At 37.3% G+C, this 23,857-nt stretch overlaps 1 protein-coding gene across 2 annotated transcripts in view; it reads right to left on the bottom strand.

Moving 5' to 3' along the window:
- The window catches only part of LOC122042352, a 53,938-nt gene that overhangs the window by 8,629 nt on the left and 21,452 nt on the right, over nt 1-23,857 (bottom strand). The window contains exons 9-11 of one of the 2 annotated variants that reach the window (XM_042602411.1): nt 21,169-21,224; nt 15,009-15,122; nt 4,752-4,935 (exon numbers count right to left, since the gene is read on the bottom strand). In XM_042602411.1, coding sequence (XP_042458345.1) covers nt 4,752-4,935; nt 15,009-15,122; nt 21,169-21,224 — 354 coding nt within the window. Of the gene's footprint in view, nt 1-4,751; nt 4,936-15,008; nt 15,123-21,168; nt 21,225-23,857 lie in introns of those variants that run through there. The other variant, XM_042602412.1, reaches the window with a different exon arrangement.

The following is a 23,857-nucleotide window of genomic DNA, read 5'->3' as shown; positions in this document are numbered from 1 at the left end:
CTCAGGAGTGAATGGCACAACAAGAGACTGACTTTGGTTGTCATTAAGAATCGGCCCCGTGTTAAAACTGATAATGTCCAGAGATGTGCAGTTAACTGTAGTCCCCAATAATTGTTCGAAATGTGACACAAACTTCGCAGCAACCTCATGTAAACTTCTTGTTGTTTCACCGGACTCTTTGTAGATGGTTACAATAGCATTTTTCCTACTGTTGAGTTTCACTAAGTCATGAAAAAATTTCGTGCAGCGATCACTCTACTCTAAATAGCTGCATTTGGCTCTTTGCTTATAAAAGGAGCGTTCAGCCTCACTTGGGCGTAGTGTGCAAGCTTTCAGAGCTTGATACTCCCGTGGCTGATCCCCTCCTGCCTCTACATTTCATCCGGTTGTTCTTTGGCGCTCACTACCTACTGAGAGATGTGGTGGAAGTGTAGCTTATTTAGTTCCTGCAATATTGGTTCAGTCTAGATAGTTTTTGTTTGAGCATGAACTGTTTTGTGCCAAAAGAAGGTTGAGCCCATGAGTCACCAACCTCTGGAAGTCCTCATGGAAAGCCCACATGTTGAGGAACTTGAATGGTCGCATATCACGCTGCCCATTACTGAATATTGAGACAGTACATCATGAATGGTCACTTAGGCATCCTGGTGTGGAAAAATCAACATAGCTCCTGAAGTCCTCCGTCAGCCAGTGATTATTTACTAGAGCATGATCAAGTTTGCAAGATATAGTTTAATTTGTCCATGTCAAACGACACCCAATGGACTAGAGGTCTACCAAGCTACATCCTCGCATCATATTAGTAAGATCCTGAGTTTTCCCTATGGTTACCACCCAACCTCCAACCTTTTCAAATGAGGAGGCCAGCGCATTGAAGTCCTCAGTAACTAACCATGGTTCTCTAATGGTCTCTGTTATATCACCAAGCAGGATGGTTGAAATGGAAGAGAGAATTAGGTGTTTTATGTGATCATAAAGTATCTGGAAGTTCTATAAAACGGGGGTTAGACTTGGCGCCGAATGTTAGGCTATGATTCGAGCACATGAACAGAAGATAAGAGTTGCAAAGATGAGGATATTAAGATAGATGTGTAGACAGGCGAAGATGGATAGAATAAGAAATGAGAACATTAGAGAGAAAGTCAAAATTGCATCTATTGAGAGAAAACACTGAGAGACACGTTTAAGATGGTACGGAAATACTTAGGCGACCAATAAATACTTCAGTTAAGTGATGTGAAACTATAACAAATACGCACATCGGACAACGAAGAGGAAGTCCAAAAAAGACTTGGTTAGCAACAATAAAACAAGATAAACTTTATTTAAGTATAGATGATGATATAGTAGGGGAAGGGCCCAATAGCGTAGGAGGATCCATATAGTCGACCCAACCTAATAGGATAAGGCATGGTTGTTAATGTTGTATCAATATAATAAGTAGATATTCCTTTTTATCCAAAACCCACCTTAATAGTCATTTAGTGATTTTATGATAAGCTTTCTCAAAATTATTAAAAAAGACCTATATGGATCCTTATTATATTAAATAATATCATGATTGATCTTCCAAGCATGAAACCTAATTGGCTTTTAAAAATGAATGCATCATCATTTATTCTCCCCTCAATAATTCTTTTTCAATATTTTGTGACATCAACTTTGTAAATCTATAATTAGAACATTAATATCATTTTTATTCTCATAAAAAAACACAAAAACCTTTTCCTCCATTATTTGAGTATCTTCTTGACTCTCAAAATTTTATTGGGTAACTAACTTAACCAAATTACATCTTGATCTCCTAAAATACTTAAAACTTCAGTAGAAAATTCAACTAGAACTACATTTTTACCTATTTTCATATTCTTTAAAATTTTCTTTAACCTCATTTGATATATTATTATGAACAACTCTATAATTCTTAAATCCACCATAACTTTCAACCTTGAATGAAAATAACTATAGAATGCTCATATAGATTAAAAAGAATTAGGTTTCTAGATTAATTTCATTTTCATCACCAAGATCCTTTTGACTTTTCTATTTATACGTCTAAAAATATTCGATTATAAACTTTCTTTTATTCTTTTGCAATCTAACAAATAGTTTTCTCCCATGCAATATTTATAACATTTTGCCTTACTTTTAGCAACTAAATAAAATTTTCTTGTTCCAACAATCCTTTCCAATTTTTAAATCATGATTTTTCTTTAATTAATAGCCTTTTTTTTACGACCGTAATCAAGCTCTTTTTATATGTTTTCTCTTCACCTTTAGACCATTCAAGAATTGCTAATCCTAAATTCTTGAGCTTACCTATCATCTTAGACAACATAACATTAATTTTATAGATAATTATCCTCAAGATTCCACCATGTATTACTTCTAAAATATGAAATAATTTTTCCCTTAAACTTTCTAAGACCTATATGGAGCTCATATTATGGATAATTCTATAGGACACAAGCAGGATGGTTGAAACGAAAAAGAACATCATATGTCCTTTGTGATCATAAAGTACCTCTAAAATTTAAAAAGAAAACTCTACAAAACGGTGATTAGACATGTTATGTTATATAGAGCTGAATGTTGGGCTATGAAGCGAGCAAACAAGCAAAAGATGAGAGTTATAGACATAACGATGTTAAAGTGAATATGTGGATATATGAAATGGACAAGAAAAGAAATAAGAAGATTAGAGAGAGTCAAAATTGCACCTATTGAGGGAAATTCCATAGAGATGCATTTAAGATAGTATAGACATGCACTTAGGTGATTAATAAATCTTCTAGCTAGGCGATGTAAGATAGTGACAAATACACACATTGATCAAGGAAAAGGGAGACCAGAAGACTTAGTTAACAACAATAAAATAGGATAAAATTCATTTAAATATAGAAGATGATATAGTAGGAGATCGAGTCCAATTGCGTAGGAGGATCCATATAGTTAACCCCACTTAGGATAAAGATTTGGTTATTGTTGTTTCTAAAACCTACTATAATACCATTAATTAGTGTTGGTAAGATAGCATTCCTTAGAAATTTTACCTTACAAATTTTCTACATCATTTTATCTACCTTCTAAAGAACATGTATAATGAATACTAATGATCATAGAAACAGAACATGTAGAAAAATCTAAAATTTAATAAATTCATTTTATTCACTAAATCAAAAATCTCAATCACCTTTATATTCCTAAGACTTTGATTACACGTGCATTTAAATCTCGCCAAGTACAAGTTTTTAAGTCATAAATATACCGTGAATAATTTCATCTAAGTTCTTAAAAAAATCTCTTTTGATTTGATCATTCAATGTTACTTTAATGGTGCATAAACACGTGTAATATTTTAGTATTTCATTTCTTAAAATCAATTTTAGCACAATAATTATATCTTCATATCTGTTAACTTCACCAACTTTATGCTTACAATCCTTTTACATACTCCATTTCTATTTTTAATTTTTTAATACACCAAATTTAAAACCTGTGTTTATTTAATTATGCAGCTTTTTTTCTCACTCATTTTATTTCCTGCAAGTACATTATGATATTTTTTACTAACAAAAGCATCTACTAAATCTAGTCTTTCCTTGAAAGTGTTCATGCATTTCTAATAATGAAGTCATCATTAGCTTTAGTGGCATTGGTCCAAGACAATGCAAGAATCCTTGCTCATTTTGAATCACATCGTACCCTAATGTGATTGGTCAATTTTGGGCATCCAAACTCTAATGTGATGGGTCATTATTGGGCAACTTCCTACCCAACCTTTTGCATATTGAGGTATTTCATTTGTGAAGGTACATTGTGTCACTTGGTGCAACAGTAAAGTTGTCATGTGATCAAAAGTTCACGGGTTCGAATCTTGGAAACAACCTCTTGCAAAAAGCAACTAAGGCTGCGTAAAATGGATCCTTCCCCATGACCCCGTATGGCAGGAGCTTCGTGCACCGGACTACCCTTTTTTTTATTATTATTGTGTCACTTGATGATGACCTAGCTTTATGAAAAATATGGTTAGACTTCATGTTCATATGTTTGAACAAATTTTAATGTTGGTCTGTCCAGACTAAACGTAAATCTCAAGCCTTTTCATCCGGGCTTAAGATTGGAATTAGAGGTATTTTTTGGTAGAGACTAATGTAATACCAATTTAATAGCATTACTTGTTCACAATGAGGCCAAGCATTTTACACCTTTGGTCAAATCTGTAGTTGGTTACATATTACCAAAGAAGGACTCTCTAGTAAGAAAAATTACAGAAGATGTACAGCAGTGAATCATGTGTCTCAATTATTTCAACTGTGTCTCAATTATTTCAACTGTGTTTCAGTCCACCATTGACCTCTCTATAAAGCCATAGTTAATTTATAGTACCCAAATCATTTAGATTGAAAAACTATGGTTCCATAATGATGTTTTAATAGATATACAGTTACCTAGCTGTTTTCAATATCTAAACATACAAGAGCAAAAGTCGCTGAAATAATAGATATTTGCACGCAAATAAAATTCCCAGACTTCTACAAGTTGATTTTGTCAGATCAGCCAATAAAAACTACTTATAAGAGAATAAATACATTCAGAACTAAATAAGTGTCAAATATTGCATTACTAAACTAAGGGATTGTCCAAGAATTATATTACTGACATTATCAAATCCCAAACCATAAATCAGCTTAATCATTATAACATTAATAGGACAAGATTGTTTGCACAAACAAGCAAGAAAATTTTACCTTGACCTTGCAAAGGAAACTCAGAGTAATGCTTTGGGATTGGTCATCACGATTTTTAATTGACAGTAACTTCAGAGGATAAGATGATATAGGCCAGTTAGAGGCTAACTTAATGAAAGCATCTATTCCTCCCACCAGATGTGCAATAACTGTGTCATCCCTATCTGAGTGTTCAAAAGAATGTCTGCCAAGAATATGTTATTTAGAAAGGAAAACATCATTAGTGCTAAAGGGAAAAACTGGAAAAAAAGAGATGGAGAATAATTCCATGAACATAACACGCAATAAGTAAATACTATTTAGGCATTCTGAAATGTCCATACTAAATCACAATTTTTAATTAGCTCTCCTTCTTTCTTGGCTGATGAGGATTCGTGTAATGCTTTATTCTCCTCCCAGAGTTAATTATTAAACATGGCTTCTTCTTTATATATTTGAACTTCCGATTTAGTATTAGATGTCAGACGTAATAAGTGGTACACTTACAGTTGATTAAAATATGGATTTTTGTGAGGATTATATCCCCTCACATGACTGATTAACTATTCGTCCCCAATTAGGAGATGAGTGTCCATGAAAGGAGCAGCATCACTCTCATATCCCGGCACTTCCTAGGACATAGTGTCCAATCAACTCCTTGAGGAGCAAAGCAGCTTATTAAGTCAAACACAAGGGTTTTGACCACTAAGATCAAGTTTCTCAGCTCAAACTTTGAACAAATTCAGCATCCATGAAACGCATCAACTAGCCTTGTACTGCTTAGTAAGCAAGCGGTGAGTGTCATCAAACAGGACAAAATACAGTACAACTCCATTAATGTAAGAAAAGTATGACTCGCAGAACAGTGCTATAAAGGCATATTGCAACTAATTTTTGTTCAAAATTCGAGCCTTGAGGTTCTCCAATTAAACTGGTAAAGTTTTGGGCTCATCTCGCTTCCATCTCCCTCAAATTTGTTAGGTGGTCATAATCCAAAATAAATCAATCTATTTTCCCTTTATTTCAATGCTAGATTGGGTACTGAGTATCAAGGCTCAGAGTATCATAGCTATATTTCACAAAAATGCATGATGAGATGCAGATTATACAGTGATACATAGCTCTCTGCCCACCTGTGGTCATCAAAATGAATGGAAAACAACCAAATGTCACACTAATGTCACAGTTGTTGGCTGCCAAATGCTCAGCTAGATTACTTGGACTTAGGCAGAGTGTCCATCACACATAGATTCAAATGTCAAATATGTGATCAAGCGTGTGTTGCAAATACGGGATCTTATATTATGGGTCACCGGAGGTGGATAGAGGCTAGCAAATTAGTTTGCAAGAGACGACGATGTGGTTCGAGCATATGACTTCTTTAGGCATATCCTAGTCCTAAGCAGCCATGAATCCGAACAGTATGGAAGATCTATGTATAGCCAAGTCACGTAGTTACTCTCTAGATGTTGGCACTGAGACGTCTTCCCACTACGGGCAAAAAGGAGTACATGGAGGATCGGAAGTGCACATTCTGTAGGCAGGTGTTGGAAACATGGGACCATCTATTCTTTAGATGACTCCTATAGCAGAGTTATGGAGGCGCATTAGAGACTAGCTTCACATGCGACAGGAGATGTCCACATATTGGTGGATGATGTGAGTTTTTGGGAGGTATTACCGTGGGAGCAGGGTGTTGACAAAGGCATGTCATCTTGCCTTGTTAATACATAATGTATGGAGGGCTAGAAATAGTAGTTTCTTTGGTGAGAGAATTAGATAGTGAGAAAATTTTTAGGAGTGTGCAAATTCATGTATAGTTGTCTTTGGGAGTATACTCGGAAGTCGGATCTGACAATATGTCAGACATAAGTAGCTCCTAAAGACCAATTCTTCTACTCCTGATTTGTGCTATCTTATTTGACTTATCAAAAAAAAAGTGTCAAATGTGTGATTTGTTCAATGGAAAGATTCGGTGAAAAAAGATCCAAATTTAAAAACATAAGTATGAGAGGTGACAAATATAAATTTATTTATATTAATATAGTATAACCAAAATTAAACTATTAAATGTTAGTTAAGGGATTATAGATATTAATTAGGGGAATTTAATAGAAATTAGAATTAACACATGTGGATTGAAGGGTTTAGGGGCTGACTTTGAGGATTCAAACTTGATTTATATTCAATATCAGATTTTTGCCCAATAGATGGTTGGATAATGTTCAGATAAAGACAAGTTTCACTTGAACTCAAACCAATCACAAATCATAACCAAATTAACTGTTTTATAGCTGAACCGAAAGTGAACCATACAATTCATATTGGAAAATGGATTTTAGTCATTTTCTCATGGTTTCTCCCCCTTGATCCCCTCAAGCAAAAATCATATTCTCTTAAACCTTCTCGCCCACTCTCCTCATTGCAATCCAACCAAACTCCTCCAACAGTGGCAAGTAACTCACAACATAATCTTATCTTCCTCATCAAAGTAAATATCCTCACCAGCAATTCATCTGTCTTCTTTTTCTACTTCCTTTTTCCCCACCTCCAGCACACTCAATTTGCTTCTAACAAAGAATCCAAGATGTTAAGCTTATTTTTGTACTTGTCCCCATGTTGTGTCTTGTTGACACGGTAACATAAAAGGGAGGAGAGACAAGTCTCGAGGAGTGAAGATGTTTGCATGTCCATCCATACCAAAAACCAAGTTTTCCAAAAAAAAAAAAAAAAATAGAAAAAAACTTGTGTTGGCCTAGAAAATAAGTAAATTCTAAATCCTACAGTGAAATTAAGGACCATAACAGCATCAAGTATCAAATAAGTAGGCAACAGCCTCCTCATTTGCAAAATAGAAGTGGCCATACTAAGCCTCTTATTTGCAATTGTTCTACTTGAACAATTCCTAAGGTGTTGCCAATCACCAATCTTCTAACTTCTGCAAAGTTCTCTATCCTTCCATTAACTTTCACCAGCATGGTGCATGTTTGTGTTGATGTGCTTCAATTGTCTTCCATCATATTTATAATGGAATCTTCAAGTTAACACCCTTGACATTCTTCCATCCAAACACCAAGCAAAATATTTAACAAAAGTCCACCAAGATTTGATTGTGCACTCTGAAGTTCCTTGATTCCTCAAATGAGAAGTTGTAGAAAACTTTGGCAACTTTTGCGGTGCCACCATCTTGACCCTCTTATGCATGAAAAAGTATGAAATTTTAATTTTTATAATGTTTTAAAATTCTTTAGAACTTAAAAGGATTTTTATTGGTTATAGCAAACATAAATAAAATTAATTTTTGCTTACAAGAGTATGTGTGTGTGTGTGTGTGTATACAATTCATTGAGATTAGACTATTTATTTTCAAGTAGGATAGTGCTGGGGCCTAATTTGTCATCTTTGTGAGTTTTGATTCTCCTAGTGTTACATCATCTATTCAAAGAGTCTATTTCCTTGCATGGCTCACACTTCACATTGAGTTAATCTGCAAAACTTTGTTTATGCATCCATGTGGCGACAAGTTTCTTGAAAACTTCCATTCAGCCTCAATGTCAGCAACAGGAACTTCCCTTTATAATTTCCCTTGCTTTGTTTCCACTTGCACAACTCCTTTCATAGACGTTGATATCTCTATTCTAGCACTGTCAATATGTGGTTGAGGCTGGTTCAAAGTATACCGACGAGCCATCTCTCTGTGTATATTCAATCCTGCAAGATTGACTCCTAACATGCAGAGTAACCATTGCAAGGGATTTGCTCAAGGAATTGTCACAACTCCTAACTTTAACTTTTTGCTCAAGGAATTTGCCATTTGACCAAATCCCTGATGAATGATCCATCCTATTTGCAAGGGATTCACCTCCAACAATCAGTTGCTCAATTTGAACTTTGACCACACTCTAGGCCCATGAAATTTCCTAATTGTCCTCGTACCCAAACACTTTGACTTGCAAAAGACCACATTTTGTGACCATGAATTTTCATGACTGGCCTTGCACTAGAATAATTTACCTTGCAAGTAAATCATGGGATATCCTTGCACCCAGAAAGGAAATTGTAAAGAACAAAATTTTTTAATAAGAAGAAAAGTTCAATGGTTTGTGGAACACAAAACAAAACCCTCATAATAGTATAAAATCAGAAAGTAAGCTTCAGATTTTTACTTTGATCAAACAAAGATCTGATTTGAACCACAACACCCTCATTTTTTTTGGAAGTAAAAGTTGTAAACTATGTGTCAAAATGTACAAAATTAGACTTCAAGGGTTACTCGTGTATGATGAAATATCATATCTGAGTAAACACCTAAAGTCCTGTATACATGAAGTTGCACGCTCCTGTATATCCTTTATGCATGTCCCTCATCAAAAAAATTATGATTTTGTGCCCTCCATACATAGTTATCACTAATGACAAGGCTAAGTGACGAGCCTTTGTCAACGTCCTGCTATCACAGTAGTGATGACCAAACACTCTTAAGTGTCCGGCAATATGTAGACGGACGCATGTGGAGTCGGCTTCGAATCCTCCACCATAGCTCTGCAATAGGGGGGCCTGCCTACAAAAAGTGCACTATCAATCCTCCTAATATCCTATCCATCTCTGGTAGGAAGCCTCCGCAGTGCCAACATCTAGAAAGTGACTGTGTGACTCAGCTGCAGATAAGTCTTCCACACCATCTGGGCACACAGCATCCTAGGACTAGGTAAGAAGTCATACGCCCGAACTACCCCTCCATCCTGTGCAAACCAATCTGTCAGTCTCTTCCTAGCAGTCTCTTGTGACCATGTAACCTCTAGGATGTGATCCCGTATCTGCAACAAATGCTTGATCAAAGGGAAATCTGAATGGGCTACTTGTCAGGTCCAAAGATCTCTGCGACTCGAGTAGGTGTGATGAATCCACTTGATCCAGAGTGTGTCCTTCTCCAAAATCTGCCCTAGAATATTGGACAGAAAAGCAAAGTTCCACACCTGCAAGTCTCTGAATCCCAAGCCTCCCTTATTCTTAGACCGACACATATCTATCCAAGACACCGAGGGTGTTTGAACGTCCACGTGAAGGATCGACAGATACTATAAATACGATTGATAATGCCTTGCTGTATCAAAAGGATGGATAGCCAAAAGCACTCGACCCCTGAAGCATTGAAGTGATGAGCTACGCCTTGCCAGCATAAGACAAGATCTTCTTCAACCAAGCATTGACCCAATGGATCAGAGAGTCAATCAAAAGCCTATAGTCAGATAATCAAAGACATGTTGTAGCTAATGGAATCCCGAGATATCTGAATGGCATGGCACCCTCCTGAAACCTATTGTGGAAAGGAGTTGACTGTGTGTCGAATTATCCACTCCAGCCAGAAAAATGTTCGACTTCAGTCTGTTAACCTGAAGTCTTGTAGCCTTCCCAAAAGTTTGTAGACAAGTGGTGAGTGTGCCAACTAATGTTGTAACACCAAGACAGAAAAGGAGGTCGTCACCATAGGTCACATGAGCTAATTTGAGGTGGGCACACTGCGGGTGGAAGCCGAAACCTGCTTTATTGATGCACTATTGCAGCTGACTCCCGAAGACCTCTATGCAGATACCAAATAGGTAGGGCGATAGTGGGTCCCCTTGCCTCAGACCCCTGACTCCCCTAAAATGCTCAAACGTCCCGTCATTGATAGCTAGTGAGAAGGAGATAGTGGTCGCACACTCCATGATCCAAGACACAAATTGTGAAGGAAATGATTCCATCTTTGCAAGAGCTTTCCATTGCGAAAAAAACCCTCTAACTGCAGCCACAAAATTGCACTTACAATATCCCACGCACTTTTGAAGAACTAGAACCCATATCCGTCCGAACCGGGAGCCCTTGGGTCTCCAATATCAACCAGCGCATCTTTGATTTCTTCATAGGATGGCATATGTATCAAATTGGTGTGCTGATCAGTGGGAAGTATACGTCCAAAGTTCAAGCAATGATGTGGAAAATCTGTCCGGTTCACTGTTTTGCCTAGTTGCTCTTCAAAATGCCAAGTGAAAGCATGAACAATCTCAGGAAAAGATGTGGTAAGGTGCCCATTGAGGTTCTCCACAGCCTAGATCTCGTTTCTCTGGTTGTTCTGCTTAACTAGAGCATGTAAGGAGGAGTTCCAATCAACTTGTTTGAAATATCCCAACTTTGCAAGTTGCATGCAGAAGCTGTGTTCAGCGGCATTCAAGCGGGCTGCAGACTGTTGGAGAGTCTTGTAATCATCATCCATGACATCCTGGGTCAGTCCTGCAGCTTGTGCATCCTCTAGACGTTTGCGAGCAGCAGCAGCCCTCTGAGAAATGTGTTGGAAGTGCTCGATGTTCAGCAGTTTCAAATCCGACTTCAGCAACTTCAGAATCTGTAACAATCTATACTGTGTTGTGTCCCCAATGAGTTGTGGAAACATGTCGTGCTTAGCCCACATGTTAAAGAACTTAAAAGGCTTCGGAATGTGGTTGCTTCCATCCAAAACAGTGATCACACAAGCTGTGTATGATCGGAGAGGCAGCCCGGTTCGGAGAAGTCAGCAAAACTGCGAAGATCCATTTCTAACCATAGTTTATTGATGAGGGCACAATCTAACTGGCTACAAATATGAGCATTTGTCCACGTGCAGAGACATCCAGTATAGGTCAGATCCTCCAGCCCCACAGAAGCTACAAGTTGCTGGAAATTTGATGTGACTATAAGAAATGTTGAAATCCCCAAGAACCAGCCAGGACAATCCCTCCCACAAGGGCCTCCGACTAACCAAGAACAGCTTGTCATACACAAATGTGATGGCAAACTGTTTGTAAGATACCTTATAGTTACTCAGCAATGAGCAAACTATTCATCCCATTGTCGTATCTCTAGCTCAACCTTTTGTTCATCCCATATCACAAGAATCCAACTCCGAACCCCTGGATTGATTTGTTGTTCCACTTTAAGGTGTTGAAACCATCATGACTTCAGTTTTTGATATCCATCCTCCGAGAGTTTCATCTCTAAAACGCCTAATACTCCAAGGTTTCAGTTACCAAAGAGGTTCTCAACCCATTTCTGCTTGAGGCCCTTATTGAGGCTTTGTATATTCCATGAACCGATCTTCATGGCCTCTGTGACGACCGAACATGTCCAGCGGTGATAATTTTCTGTTTCCCCATGGCAAATGCACCAATACCCATCAACCGAACAGTTTCTCTGCACTTTGGTGTGTGACAATCAGTTCCCTTCAATTCCCATCAGTATTTGATGTTGTTGCTGGTGTTATTGTCATACTACTGCAGGGTTTGGCATTGGGATAAAGTTGTTGTGGCTAAGTCAATTCCGGCAACACTGTGATGATTTGTTTTGGCCCTGTATGATCGTCAAGGGGCTACAAGTGCTCATGATCAATGGGGCCAGTCCAGCTCTGAGTTTTTTGGATTTCTTCCTTTTGAACTTCACCTTCCATGGCTCAGTATCTATGTCGGTGTTGGGCTCCTCATTCTGATCAGCCTCCTTAGCCAAAGTTATGGAAGTGCCTGCGCCCGAAGCAATCTCTGTTGGGGCGGAAACAGTTGATACAATCTGTCCGACTTCTGGTTGGTTTTCCAGCAGCTCGGTCCCTGAATGTTCAACAGCAGAAGGGGCATTGTCCAGTTGTTGAACTATGATGGGTCTTTGTTTGAATGTGTGGCACCAACTGAGGGCACCCCCGGTGCTGCTGGTTGCTCAGCCTCAGCCCTGAATATGAGTTCCTTGTGGGTTGTTCGGTCTCCCTGTTCTTCCAGACTGAGTGGGCCAGCAGCCTCTGTATGATTGGATTGTGGTGTCGCTGACTAATATGGCTGGCAGTTGGATGATGGGGGTGTTGTGGCTTCGCATTGAGGGAGGTAATGGCCCATCCTGTGACATTTCAAGCAGAATTTAAAGGGGGATTCATAATGTAGGGGGAGGTCAACCTCAAAACCATCGGGGAGCATCGCAGGGATGAATTCTGGAGGCTTCTAGATGATGTCCACCTCCACTAAAACCCTTGCGTAGATGATACGACCCCTCATCCTCGTTAGTTGGTTAGTGTTCAGCGGCCTACCAACTTTGGACGGCAATTTGCTCAATGCGTGAATGGTCCAGCACTCCAGCGATAAGCTGGAGATCTGCATCCACACCGAGAGCCGCTGCAGCTCCTCGCGTTGGAAAAAGAAGCCCGCGGGCAATGATTTGAGGTATAAGGGGCAGCCATAAGCGACATATGGACCTCCACGCAAGACCCGATCGCAGTCCACTGCACTCTGAAATTTGAAAAGGAGCCACATGATCTTATGCACTTGGATCTCATATCGTACCTTCTGCCGATTAACCATTGCCTTGATCACCAGCCAACCAGGGAACCAACCAACAAAGCGCCCCACTAAGCACTCCCCTATAGCCATTGAGATCGTGTCCACATCCTCCTCTCCTAGGCCAACTGGTCCTCAGTTGAGGTATGATGTTATAGGGCATTGTCATTCGAGAAGAGCCGATTCACAGAGAATAAATCAGCCCACCGTCACTTGCTGCCCCCTCCTCTAGGTTGTTCCTCTATCGGCTGAGCATCCACTACTGGATTTGTGCTTGGTTGCTCGCTAGTGCGCGGTTGGGTAGAAGCCCCTGCTGTGGATGGCCCATGCTGAATTCCTTGTTTGTTCATCAGTTTGTTGCCTGGTTTTGTTGGTCTGTTGTTAGTTTGCTGCTGCTTGGCCATGTTTTAGCTGGTCCGGATAGGCAAGGATAGGAGGACCCAACACCCGTTAACTCCGAACCAGTTAGTAAGGCAAATTTGAATATCAAACAGCTCAAGATTTGGTGCCCCCCCCCCCCCAAGGAGTTAGATTCCTTGAGGGATGCACCATCCAGCTTGTAATGATGGTCCACTTGGAAGATAGTAACTTGCTGCAAGGTAGGCTGCTCACTCCAGTTCAGCAAGGTCGCTGAGGTGGCTTATCTTCCCCAGCAGCCTCCCGTGTTGAGCAGCCCATACACACACTAGCAACTTCTTGCTGGTGGCCTGCTGCTGCACCCTTCTTTGCCTACTGCCGGTTGTTGCACTTCATCTCGTCCTGGTTCCTAGTTTGCACTGCACCAGATTGTTATGAGGCACCACCTCCTGCACATTTTTCTAGTCTCCGCCCACTGCACTTAGTGAGCACCACGGTGAGTGTGGGGCTGTCTTCTTGCTGTTCCAGCACCTCAAAGCTTGGTAGTGGCCTGAAGCCAGCTCCACAACTTTGTCATTTCTTTTCCGGTGTCGCTGAAGGATGGTCAGCTCCAGCCAGCCACCTTGCAGCCGTCTTAGATGCAAAGTTTAAAATTTCGACCCGTGCCGAGATTTCGGTCCCGGACCGGAACGATACGGTTTCGGTACCATATCGTGTAGTACCGTTATAGTTTCGGTAGTTTTTAAATATAAAATATATTAATTAAAAAATAAAATATTTAACATAAATATTTTAAAAAATAAACAATATAAAAAATAATCTTTAAAAAAAAGGAAAAGATATGAAAATAGATAAAAATTTTATTATAAATTTTAAATTAAAATAAATGAAATATAAAATTAATTAGATAATTTTATTAGGGTTTAATGAAATCTCTTTAGATTATTTTCATCATAGATAGAAGTTGATTAAAATAATTAACACAAGTTTAATTAAAAAAATCTGAAATCCGACAACACTCGAGCACGCGCGACTTCAACGCTGTCGTTGGGTTGCGCGACCCCTCAACCATGGCTGCGAGGATCGCATGACTCCTCCGGTGTGATTGTGGTGGTCGTGCGACCCCTCTGCAGCGGTCGTAGGGTCGCGCGACGCCTTCACTCATCAGGACTTTCAAATGTCTAACCTCCAGTTAGGACTTTCCCAGTCAAGTATCCGGTCAACTCTTTGACCTACTTGACTCTTTTTCACATCTAACTGATCAACCTTGACCAGAGGGGAATTGTATCAACAATTTCCCCAAACGAACGATTGCATCCGCAATATCCATGTATTGTCAAACATCGAAACTCAAATATCAAGACTCAGGCTTGAGCCAACTCAAGCCTAGTCAACCTGGTCAATCTTGACCTAGGGGATATTGCACCAACAGTAACCATTTGGAATTACCACAGCTTGTGTATAATTTATATAATTAAACCTTGTATTTTTACATTAAGTGATCCAATACAGACACATATAGTAGGCTGATTGTTATCCATGAAATAAAAGCATATGATGATCAGGTAGCAAAATGGAAGAAAAAAGAACATACCTTGATTTGTTAGCATCTATTACCAATAAGCGGCGAAGCATGCACAAAATAATACGATGTTGAACTTGTATTATTAACCATCTCAAGGATGACACTGTTGATGCAATGAAATTTCTACATCATCACATGACATTTTACATTAGAAGAGAAATTTAGAAAAGAAGTTTCAATTAAAAAGGCACAAAAGTTGTTATTGCATGGGACAAGACCAACTTTAAGCTAATTCTAGAAAATTGTAAGCCAAAATCTATGTAATAAAAGATAGTTAAGAACAAAGAAATCTTAAAGTTTTTCACCAAAAGACTGATATTCCTACATAAGCATGTTATCAGAAACAGAAACAGGCAAAGCATATCATATAAAGAAAGACAAAGATGTAACGATACATACAAAAATTAAAGAGTAGTACCAAATACACAAGTCATGAAATTGGTTACATGAAACTTATACCAGCTTTGATTTATAAGCATGTGTATCATAATTATCATCAAGCCATACTTATTCCAACCATTTGGGCTCAGCTACATATTTTATTATTCTATTGATCACTATACAAGACCAGATCGCTACTAATATTCAATTAATTAAATAATTTTTTATTATATTAGATAGACTTTCCTTTGACCTCCATCTACCTTTTGCTCTTCAACCTTTCACACGCCAACTCTAATTGATTCGACTCTTTATAACTACTAAAACTTAATAACCAACTTTGAAAAAGCTCAAACAATCTCTAACTTATTTTCTCTCATTTTATCATATGTTAAAGCTAATACCTAATTGCTCCTAGTTAGATCTTTTCTATTATTCTCACACACCTTTCTTAGCATTTTCATCTTTGTACTTAATTGCTCCTTGCTTCCTAATAAACCAACACTATCATCATTTATAAAGATTCTTGAAGCTTCTCTCAATTTTACCCACCCATTCTTTATCCTTAACTAGAGTTGTCAAACGGGTCGGCCTGTGATGGGGCGGGCTAGGCCCACCAAAAACCCGTCATCTGGCAAGATAGAGTGGGGTGGAGCAGAGCGGGCCGGCCTGCCATCCTAGCGGATTGGGAAATCTCCAACCCAGTCCAACCCAAGGTGGATTGCAGATTAGGCAAACGAGCCCACAAACCCACCAAAAAATAAAAATATATATAGAAAATGTCAGAATTTTTAAATTTGAGTTGCGAATTAGGCGGGTCAACCCATGAGCCCATTGAGTTTTTCACTTTAGTGATGAGTTTTGGAAGAAAAAAAATTCCTCTTAACCCGCGGGCCAACCCGAGCCCGCCACAGGCCAACCCACCTAGACCCATAACTCGTGCAAGTTGACCCTTTTAAGCCCCTTTTTAAATGGGTTGATAAAATTTCAACTCAATCCTCTTAAATTGTTTAGCAGGGCGGGCCAACTCGTCGGGCCCAATCCAAATTGACGGCTCTAATCCTTATTCCCTCATTATTTTTCATATCACAAAAACTACATTTCATATATTCAATTTTACTTCTTTTAAAACTTTTAGTTCCTGAAGATTTTCTCCATAATTTATTTTCGCATTTAATCTATTCATACCTTGATTAATTAGCACTATATCATCAAGGAAGATTTAATGTATCATACTTCCATAATTCAAATTTCAAATTCTATTTTTGTTAACAAAATAAGTTCAAGAACTATAAAGAACAATCATAAATCAGCTTCAACAATTGTAAAGGAGAGAGAATTGAATAAAATCAAAAGTAGAAAAAAAGTGCAATGGTCATGATCAATAGATCGGAATTTAGTATACAGAGAAAAGTTGCTATCTTTGTAAGAGGTTTGGAGTGACATCAAACCAATGAATGCCCACTAAAGATGCCACAAAGCACGAAGCCACCACCGAGTTAGGAGCAATATCACCCCTAACTCCAAAGGTAGACAGTGTGGCAGCAACAACGACCTAGATATCAGCTAAAGATAATTCTTACACAGCAAGCACACTAGATAGATTAACTAGTGGCACTAATTAAGAAGATTTGTTTCAAAAGTTATTGCTATAGTGGTTTAGTGCTTGTTTTCTTTGTCCTATCTTGGTGGGTGGTGGGGAAGGCAAAAGCATATGTGGCAGTAGATGGATTTAGACTAAGTTATAGATGAATAGTTGTAACTAATGAATTGTGGGCTAATGGAGTCACCTTATAGGAGTTGAGTAGGTGGAGGGAACTTCGGGAACTTCTTTAGAAATTAGTTGTCTCTTATGGAAGTTATATTCATGGTAGGAACTACTAGTTGTGGCTTATCTAGCTAACAAGAGAGTTTGAATTTAACAAGTTAAATTTGGAGGACCAATGTTTTAAAGATAAGGAGGTTGTTATATATTGAGGATTAATTATGGACTACTGGCACTAATGAAGTTAATTGAGGGAAATTAGGACTATATATAGTTGAACTATTAGTATTTGGGCTGACTTAGTGGTATTTGCATCTAATTTAGGATTTATTAGAGTTAAGTTTGCCAATTGAGAGTTGTATTAGGTAAGATTTGATTTTATTTTTTCATTGGATTCAAACTAGGCTTCAATTGAATTTGATTCCCAGATTTATTACTTGAAACTATGTTATACTGGATTGATTGAGTCAATTTGATTCAGTCGATCTGGTAAGTTGATATTATTACCTTAAACTCATTGTTACATATCCTGAAAGAATGTCACCGTCCTCTTCTCACTGACAAACCCTTATTGCAGCCCTCCTTTCCTTACTCATGAGTCCTTTCTCACCCGTAACTTACCAATGCTCCTATAGTCCACCAACATCACCAGTCATCCAAAACACTATTTCTGGCAATCCCCTTCTCTTTTCACGGGCAATGCCCCTCGGATCACTGCACCATCCATAATAAAAAAAAAAGGGCAACCGGTGCACGAAGCTCCCTCTATGCAGGATCCCGGGGAAAGATCCATTGTACGCAGTCTTACCCTGCTTTTTTTTACAAGAAGCTATTTCCAAGATTCGAACCCGTAACTTTTTGGTCACAAAGCAACAACTTTACCGTTGCGCCAAGGCTCCCCTTCTGCACCACCCATAATACTATCTCTTATAATCTTTTCTCTTTGCATGGACAATTCCTGAGGGTTATTGTACCACCTACAAGCAACCCTGTTGAATGTCATCATCCTGTTGTGAGTGTCACTTGTAGCTAATCTCTCCATCAACAAAGGCCCCCATCTTAGATACAAGAAGCCCTACCCTCCCCTCTTTCCCCCTCATGCATCACGTGAGCAAAAACATCTCATTCCCCCTTCTATCACGCCTTACCACTCAAGTTATTGTGTGATCTTTGAGTTTTTGTGTGATTTTTCATTATAAAACTGACTTTTTTTCTCTCATTATTCCTCATTTCTAGCAGTCTTAAGTGAGCAACAATTATCCATCACAGAATGTGCTTTTCTTCCATTTACAGCAGATCTGGGCTTTATTGGTGAAACACAGTACATATAGATAGGTTCCTCTCCCCTTTTCTTCATACAAGGTAAAACCATAAGAAGAGTTGATTGAAAGGATAGGGAGTGTTGGGACAGCAGGATGTACACGAAGGTGTGGTGTGAGGATTGAGCTATTGTGGTTGTGGCTATAATATTGTGAAGTTCATACAGGGTGTCCAGTTGAAGAATACACTTAGTTGAGGAATGATGGTGCATCAAGCATTAATTTTAAGAGTGCTATTTGGGCCAAAAAAAGGCAAAATTTGGGCAATGGTCGGTGTGGGGGTTATGATTTTAAGAGAATCGTGATTTAGCATTAATAGGTGACACAGATCGAATTTCATATCTATTTCATAAGGGCTTCCCTCGATTATACATCATTTTCTCTTTTATACATGCACATTATTTACGCATAACATATAGAGAATTTTAAATAAAAATCATATAGTTATAATCATGGTTTAAAATTTCGAGCCTTATCGGAACGATACAGTTTCGGTACAATCATACCATGCCGATATGGTTTCGGTATTTTTAAAATATAAAATATATTAACTAAAAATAAAATATTGAACATAAATATTTTTAAAAAAATATTTAAAAAATAAAAATCTATAAAAAATAATTTTAAAAAAACATAGAGAGATAAATCAATCAATAAAAAAAATTATATATTTTTAGAATTAAAATAAATAAAATATATAGTTAATTAGATAATTTTATTAGGTTTTAATTAAACCTCTTTAGATTATCCTTATCATAGTTAGGAGTTGATTAAGATAATCAATTTAAATTTTAATTAAAACCCCATGAACTATGCTCATTTGACGGTAGTAGTTCACAATTTGATGATAAATTATAATATAGTATTATTAACGAGGAATTGTAGTACATGTATTTGGATTACTATTTTGCAATTATACTATAACTTTGTTCATTTCACTTCCTGTTGCTTGCCCTTCTTAATTTTCCATACTATTTCCCCTTCTCTTGATACTCTAAGGCCACGAGAGAATTTTTTTTTAATATCTAGTAGGTCAAAATCAATTTCTGCTAAGAAGAATATTTACAACAATCTGCACAGTTTTGCAAAATTTTCATTGTTATTCATGTCCCATTTAGTGCCGACCCCACCTGATGGGATAAGGCTTGGTTGTTGTTGTATTCATGTCTTATTTAGTTTATGTTGTTGAAGCTATATTTCTTTTATAGTCATGTTTCGCTTTGCATATATTTATGATTCTGTAAGAATTTTATAATTACAATTATGCAGTTTGAATTTGTACTTAAGAATCTCAGTCTAATTTAGTGAATATTGTTGTTAATATTAAAATATTTTTATGATTTGTATTATGATTGGCTGGCATAGCATGTGCCACAGGGATTGTTCAATAGTCTTCATGGATTCCATTCCATACTAATGGCATAGAAACTACTTGGGGTGTCACATATTCATATTCAAAATTTTCACCCAAGTGCTCTCATGCAAGGTTTAAAATTTCGACCAATGCCGAGGTTTCGGTCCCGAATCGGAACGATACGGTTTTGGTACCGTATCGTATTGTGCCGTTATAGCTTCGATAGTTTTTAAATATAAAATATATTAATTAAAAAATAAAATATTTAACATAAATATTTTAAAAAATAAACAATATAAAAAATAATCTTTAAAAAAAAAAGGAAGAAATGAAAAAAGACAAATAAATAAATAAATAAAAATTTTATTATAAATTTTAAATTAAAATAAATGAAATATAAAATTAATTAGAAAATTTTATTAGGGTTTAATAAAGTCTCTTTAGATTATCTTCATCATAGCTAGGAGTTGATTAAAATAATTAACCTAAGTTTAATTAAGAAAATCTGAAATCCGACAACACTCACGAGCTCGCGCGACTTCAGCGCTGCCGCTGGGTTGCACGACCCCTCAATCATGGTCGCGGGGATCGCATGACTCCTCCGGTGCGAACCCTCTGTAGCGACTGTAGGGTCACACGACGCCTCCGCGGTGGCAGAGGAAGGGTTATGCGACCCCTCCGCTGTTGTTGCAGGTAGCAACCCCTCCGCTACGGCCATAGGGTCACGCAACACGTCGCAACAGTCGTGAGTCTAGTGCCGAGGTCGTGCGGTGTCGGTCGACGGGAGGAACGAGATGTTTCGCCCGTTTCGATCGTCTCGGATGGCACTTTAAACCATGCTCTCAAGTAACCCTAATAACCAGAGCCATGCTGCTAAAGAACTCTTTGTTTTATGCAAGATGTATTATAGAAGCAACTTTAAAGCTTGTAACAACTTAAAGTCAGCCCTTTGTCCGATGAACCATAAGAATAGGTTTGACTCATATGGTCTCACATCATATCTCGGATGTTGAGATAATGGAGCATCCAACAAAGTACAATGAGCATGGTCTCAATTCATTAAATATTGTGTACTTTTCTCTATTTTGAAGTTTTTACACAAATTCTATATATGTTTAGATGGTGTAAAAACATATTCAAGACAAATTAAACAGTGTGTTGATCAACACAAAGTGTAGGTATGATATCCACACAAGAATGAGTGTTGACACTGAACCATAGAAATCAACACTGCCCCAACCAGTTAGGTCTGGCAAATAAAAGAAATTTTAGTTTTGCAAAATAAACTGGTGCCTATTCAGCTACTTATGCTCATGGCGCCATTTTGAAAAAAAAATTGACAGGAGATACCTGGATGATTTGATTGTATCAATTATTCCTTCTATACAAACATCACCAGGGAAGATCTGGAAACTCACAAAATGGAAGAATTATTAGCATGAAAATAATATAGATTATAATGCTATGTTCAAAGACCATTGATCTAATTCAATTCATATAGCATATGATGTGACTGTTATAAGGATAATTATTGATTATAAAATAGTTCATTGCTCCACCAAATAGTTAGTGCTGCTAATAATGGATTAGGCAAAGATCTCATATATAAAACATCAATTCCAAGACAGCAATATCAATCATTATATAGATTCATATATTATAGCATAAGATTTTAATAAGCATATCTAAGTGGTAAGTGATTGCACCACTCGATAATGCAAATGTAGTATGCGGATGCATAAGCAATCAACATTTTAAAAATCATTAATTATAGTAATAATAATGTATAAGATAATGCCAAAAAAGGTGTTTATATCTTATATTTTGTAAGCAATTTATTAAAATTATTAACCTAGGCACTCAAATATAAATAAAATTTTACAATCTATCTTAATCATCATAATAATTCATTATCACATAAAATAGTTTCCTTATCAATATAAGTAATTCATATAATTCAAAGCATATAACATATAATCGCATATCAACCAATCAACACAAATTGTTCCAAAGAAAAGTTACCTATTAATGGAAGTGATACATGACTATGTTTGTTTGAACATGACTTGGATGTTTACAAGCTAGGATGGGTTTGAGCCTGCATAACTTTTAGGCAATCAAAATGGATGCAATGTGGTCCCTCATTTGATAAGCTATACAAATGTATATCAGTGGCTATGCAGAGACTTCTAAAATAATGAGCATATAATATAAGTAGTCATTAAGAATATTTTTTGAGGAAAATTAGCTAAGTTTGATGAGCTAGTGTTTAAATTCAATTAAGGCAACCTGGTGCTCTACCAGAGATATTGATATTCAGATATTTGGCCTCCTGCCAGAGATCTAGAGCATAAAAGGATTGTCTGTTAAATTAATTGGAAAATAAAAAGAAGCAATGCAGTAAGCTCAGCCTTAACAGAGTTAAGAGTTTGTAATTGGATAACAACCAAGTTAAGCATAACAAAAGCATTAACAATCCTTGACAGAAAATAAATTTATCATTCCTGAAGAAAGCAATCACAATATTATTTCACCTTCCATACTTGTCCAATAATTATACTTTGAATTATTAGTCCACTTGTTTTCATTATTTGTAGTAGTGCTAAGTAATTATACTTTGGATTATTAGTCCACTTGTTTTCATTATTTGTAGTAGTGCTAAGTATTGTTGTTAGGCACTCTAAGGTGCCAAGGTTCCAGTGGTCTTAACTCTTAACGCTAGGGGCTAACCTAAGTGCTTGGTCAAGCAAACCAAAGCACTTAGCATCATAAAGTACATATACAGCTTTGTTGATCTTATAAGACAAGTTTATTATCAAAGCATATGTTTTTTATTTGACTTTTGGTGTCATTGCATCAAAACATCACTTCTTAGTGAAAATGTAATCACATAATTTCTTTAAAATAGAATGAGGAAACATATTGGTTGCTTTGGCTACATTGAAGTAGCAACTTAGTAATCAAAAGGGTATGACACCAAATTAGTCGAATAAGTCAAACTAAACCAATAAATTGGTTTTGCGCATCAAGTTGAAGTTGGGTTGGATTCAGAAAGAATCCATCAAGTAGACGTGGCAACTAAACCAAGTTATCCCCATTTAGAAATTTAGTTCGCTCCTAAATCAATCAAAACAAATCCACACATCTCTCATCCTCACTTGACATTCACCTTCTCTCGCTCTCTTTGCAAGACACACAACTCCATCATTGCAATTGACCCCATATAGAAATAGGTTCAAATTAGGTTTCATTTTCCTTTTATTGCATTTACTGCATTTTTAGCATTATATTTACACATGTTGTGTTTTTTTTAACTTAAATGATTTGCCAAAGATGAAAACTTTAGCCCTCAAGTGATCTGATGCGATCACAGACTTTGATGGTTGAGCAAAGAGTTTAAGTTAGACTCTTGTTGTGTGTTTGATTTGTGTCTAAGTGTGCACACATGGAATACCCGATAGTTCAAAGTTCGGGAAAGATAAGAGAAGGGTGATATGGGACACCTAAGGGACCACATGATGAGAAGGATCAAAGGTAGTTGTGTTAATGAAGTATAGTACCCAAGCGGAGCAAGAACAATGGCATGGAAAGGGAGCCAGAGGCTCAATGCATCTGAAAGGATGAGAAGAGAAGAATGTTGGAGATGCACTACATAAGTGAAGCGAAAAGGATGGTACAAGAAGGGTGTTAGAGAGTTCAGTACATCCGAGGGACGAGAAGCTTGAGGAGAGGTCTCATGGAGGAAGGTTGTTGTTGGTGAGCTAAGAGTTGGGTGAAAATATACTCAAATATGGGTAGAACTCAACTTAGGGAGATTCGGCCATTAAATGGATCGAACTCAAATTATGAGTTGACTGGAACAATCAACCATGAAACTTTTGATATGTTTGTTTCTTATTGTGCAAACGACTGTATGCCTATATGTAGTCAATTAATAGCTCAATTGATTAGTGTAGTTGACTAAGAAATATTCTACTATCATGTTTCCGTTGGGCTAGTCGACTATTATTTGTGATCAGTCGACTATTATTTGTGATCA

The sequence above is a fragment of the Zingiber officinale genome, chromosome 2A, assembly GCF_018446385.1.
Source record: "Zingiber officinale cultivar Zhangliang chromosome 2A, Zo_v1.1, whole genome shotgun sequence".
Taxonomy (NCBI): Eukaryota; Viridiplantae; Streptophyta; class Magnoliopsida; order Zingiberales; family Zingiberaceae; genus Zingiber; species Zingiber officinale.
This window is presented reverse-complemented; position numbering and strand designations above follow the sequence as displayed.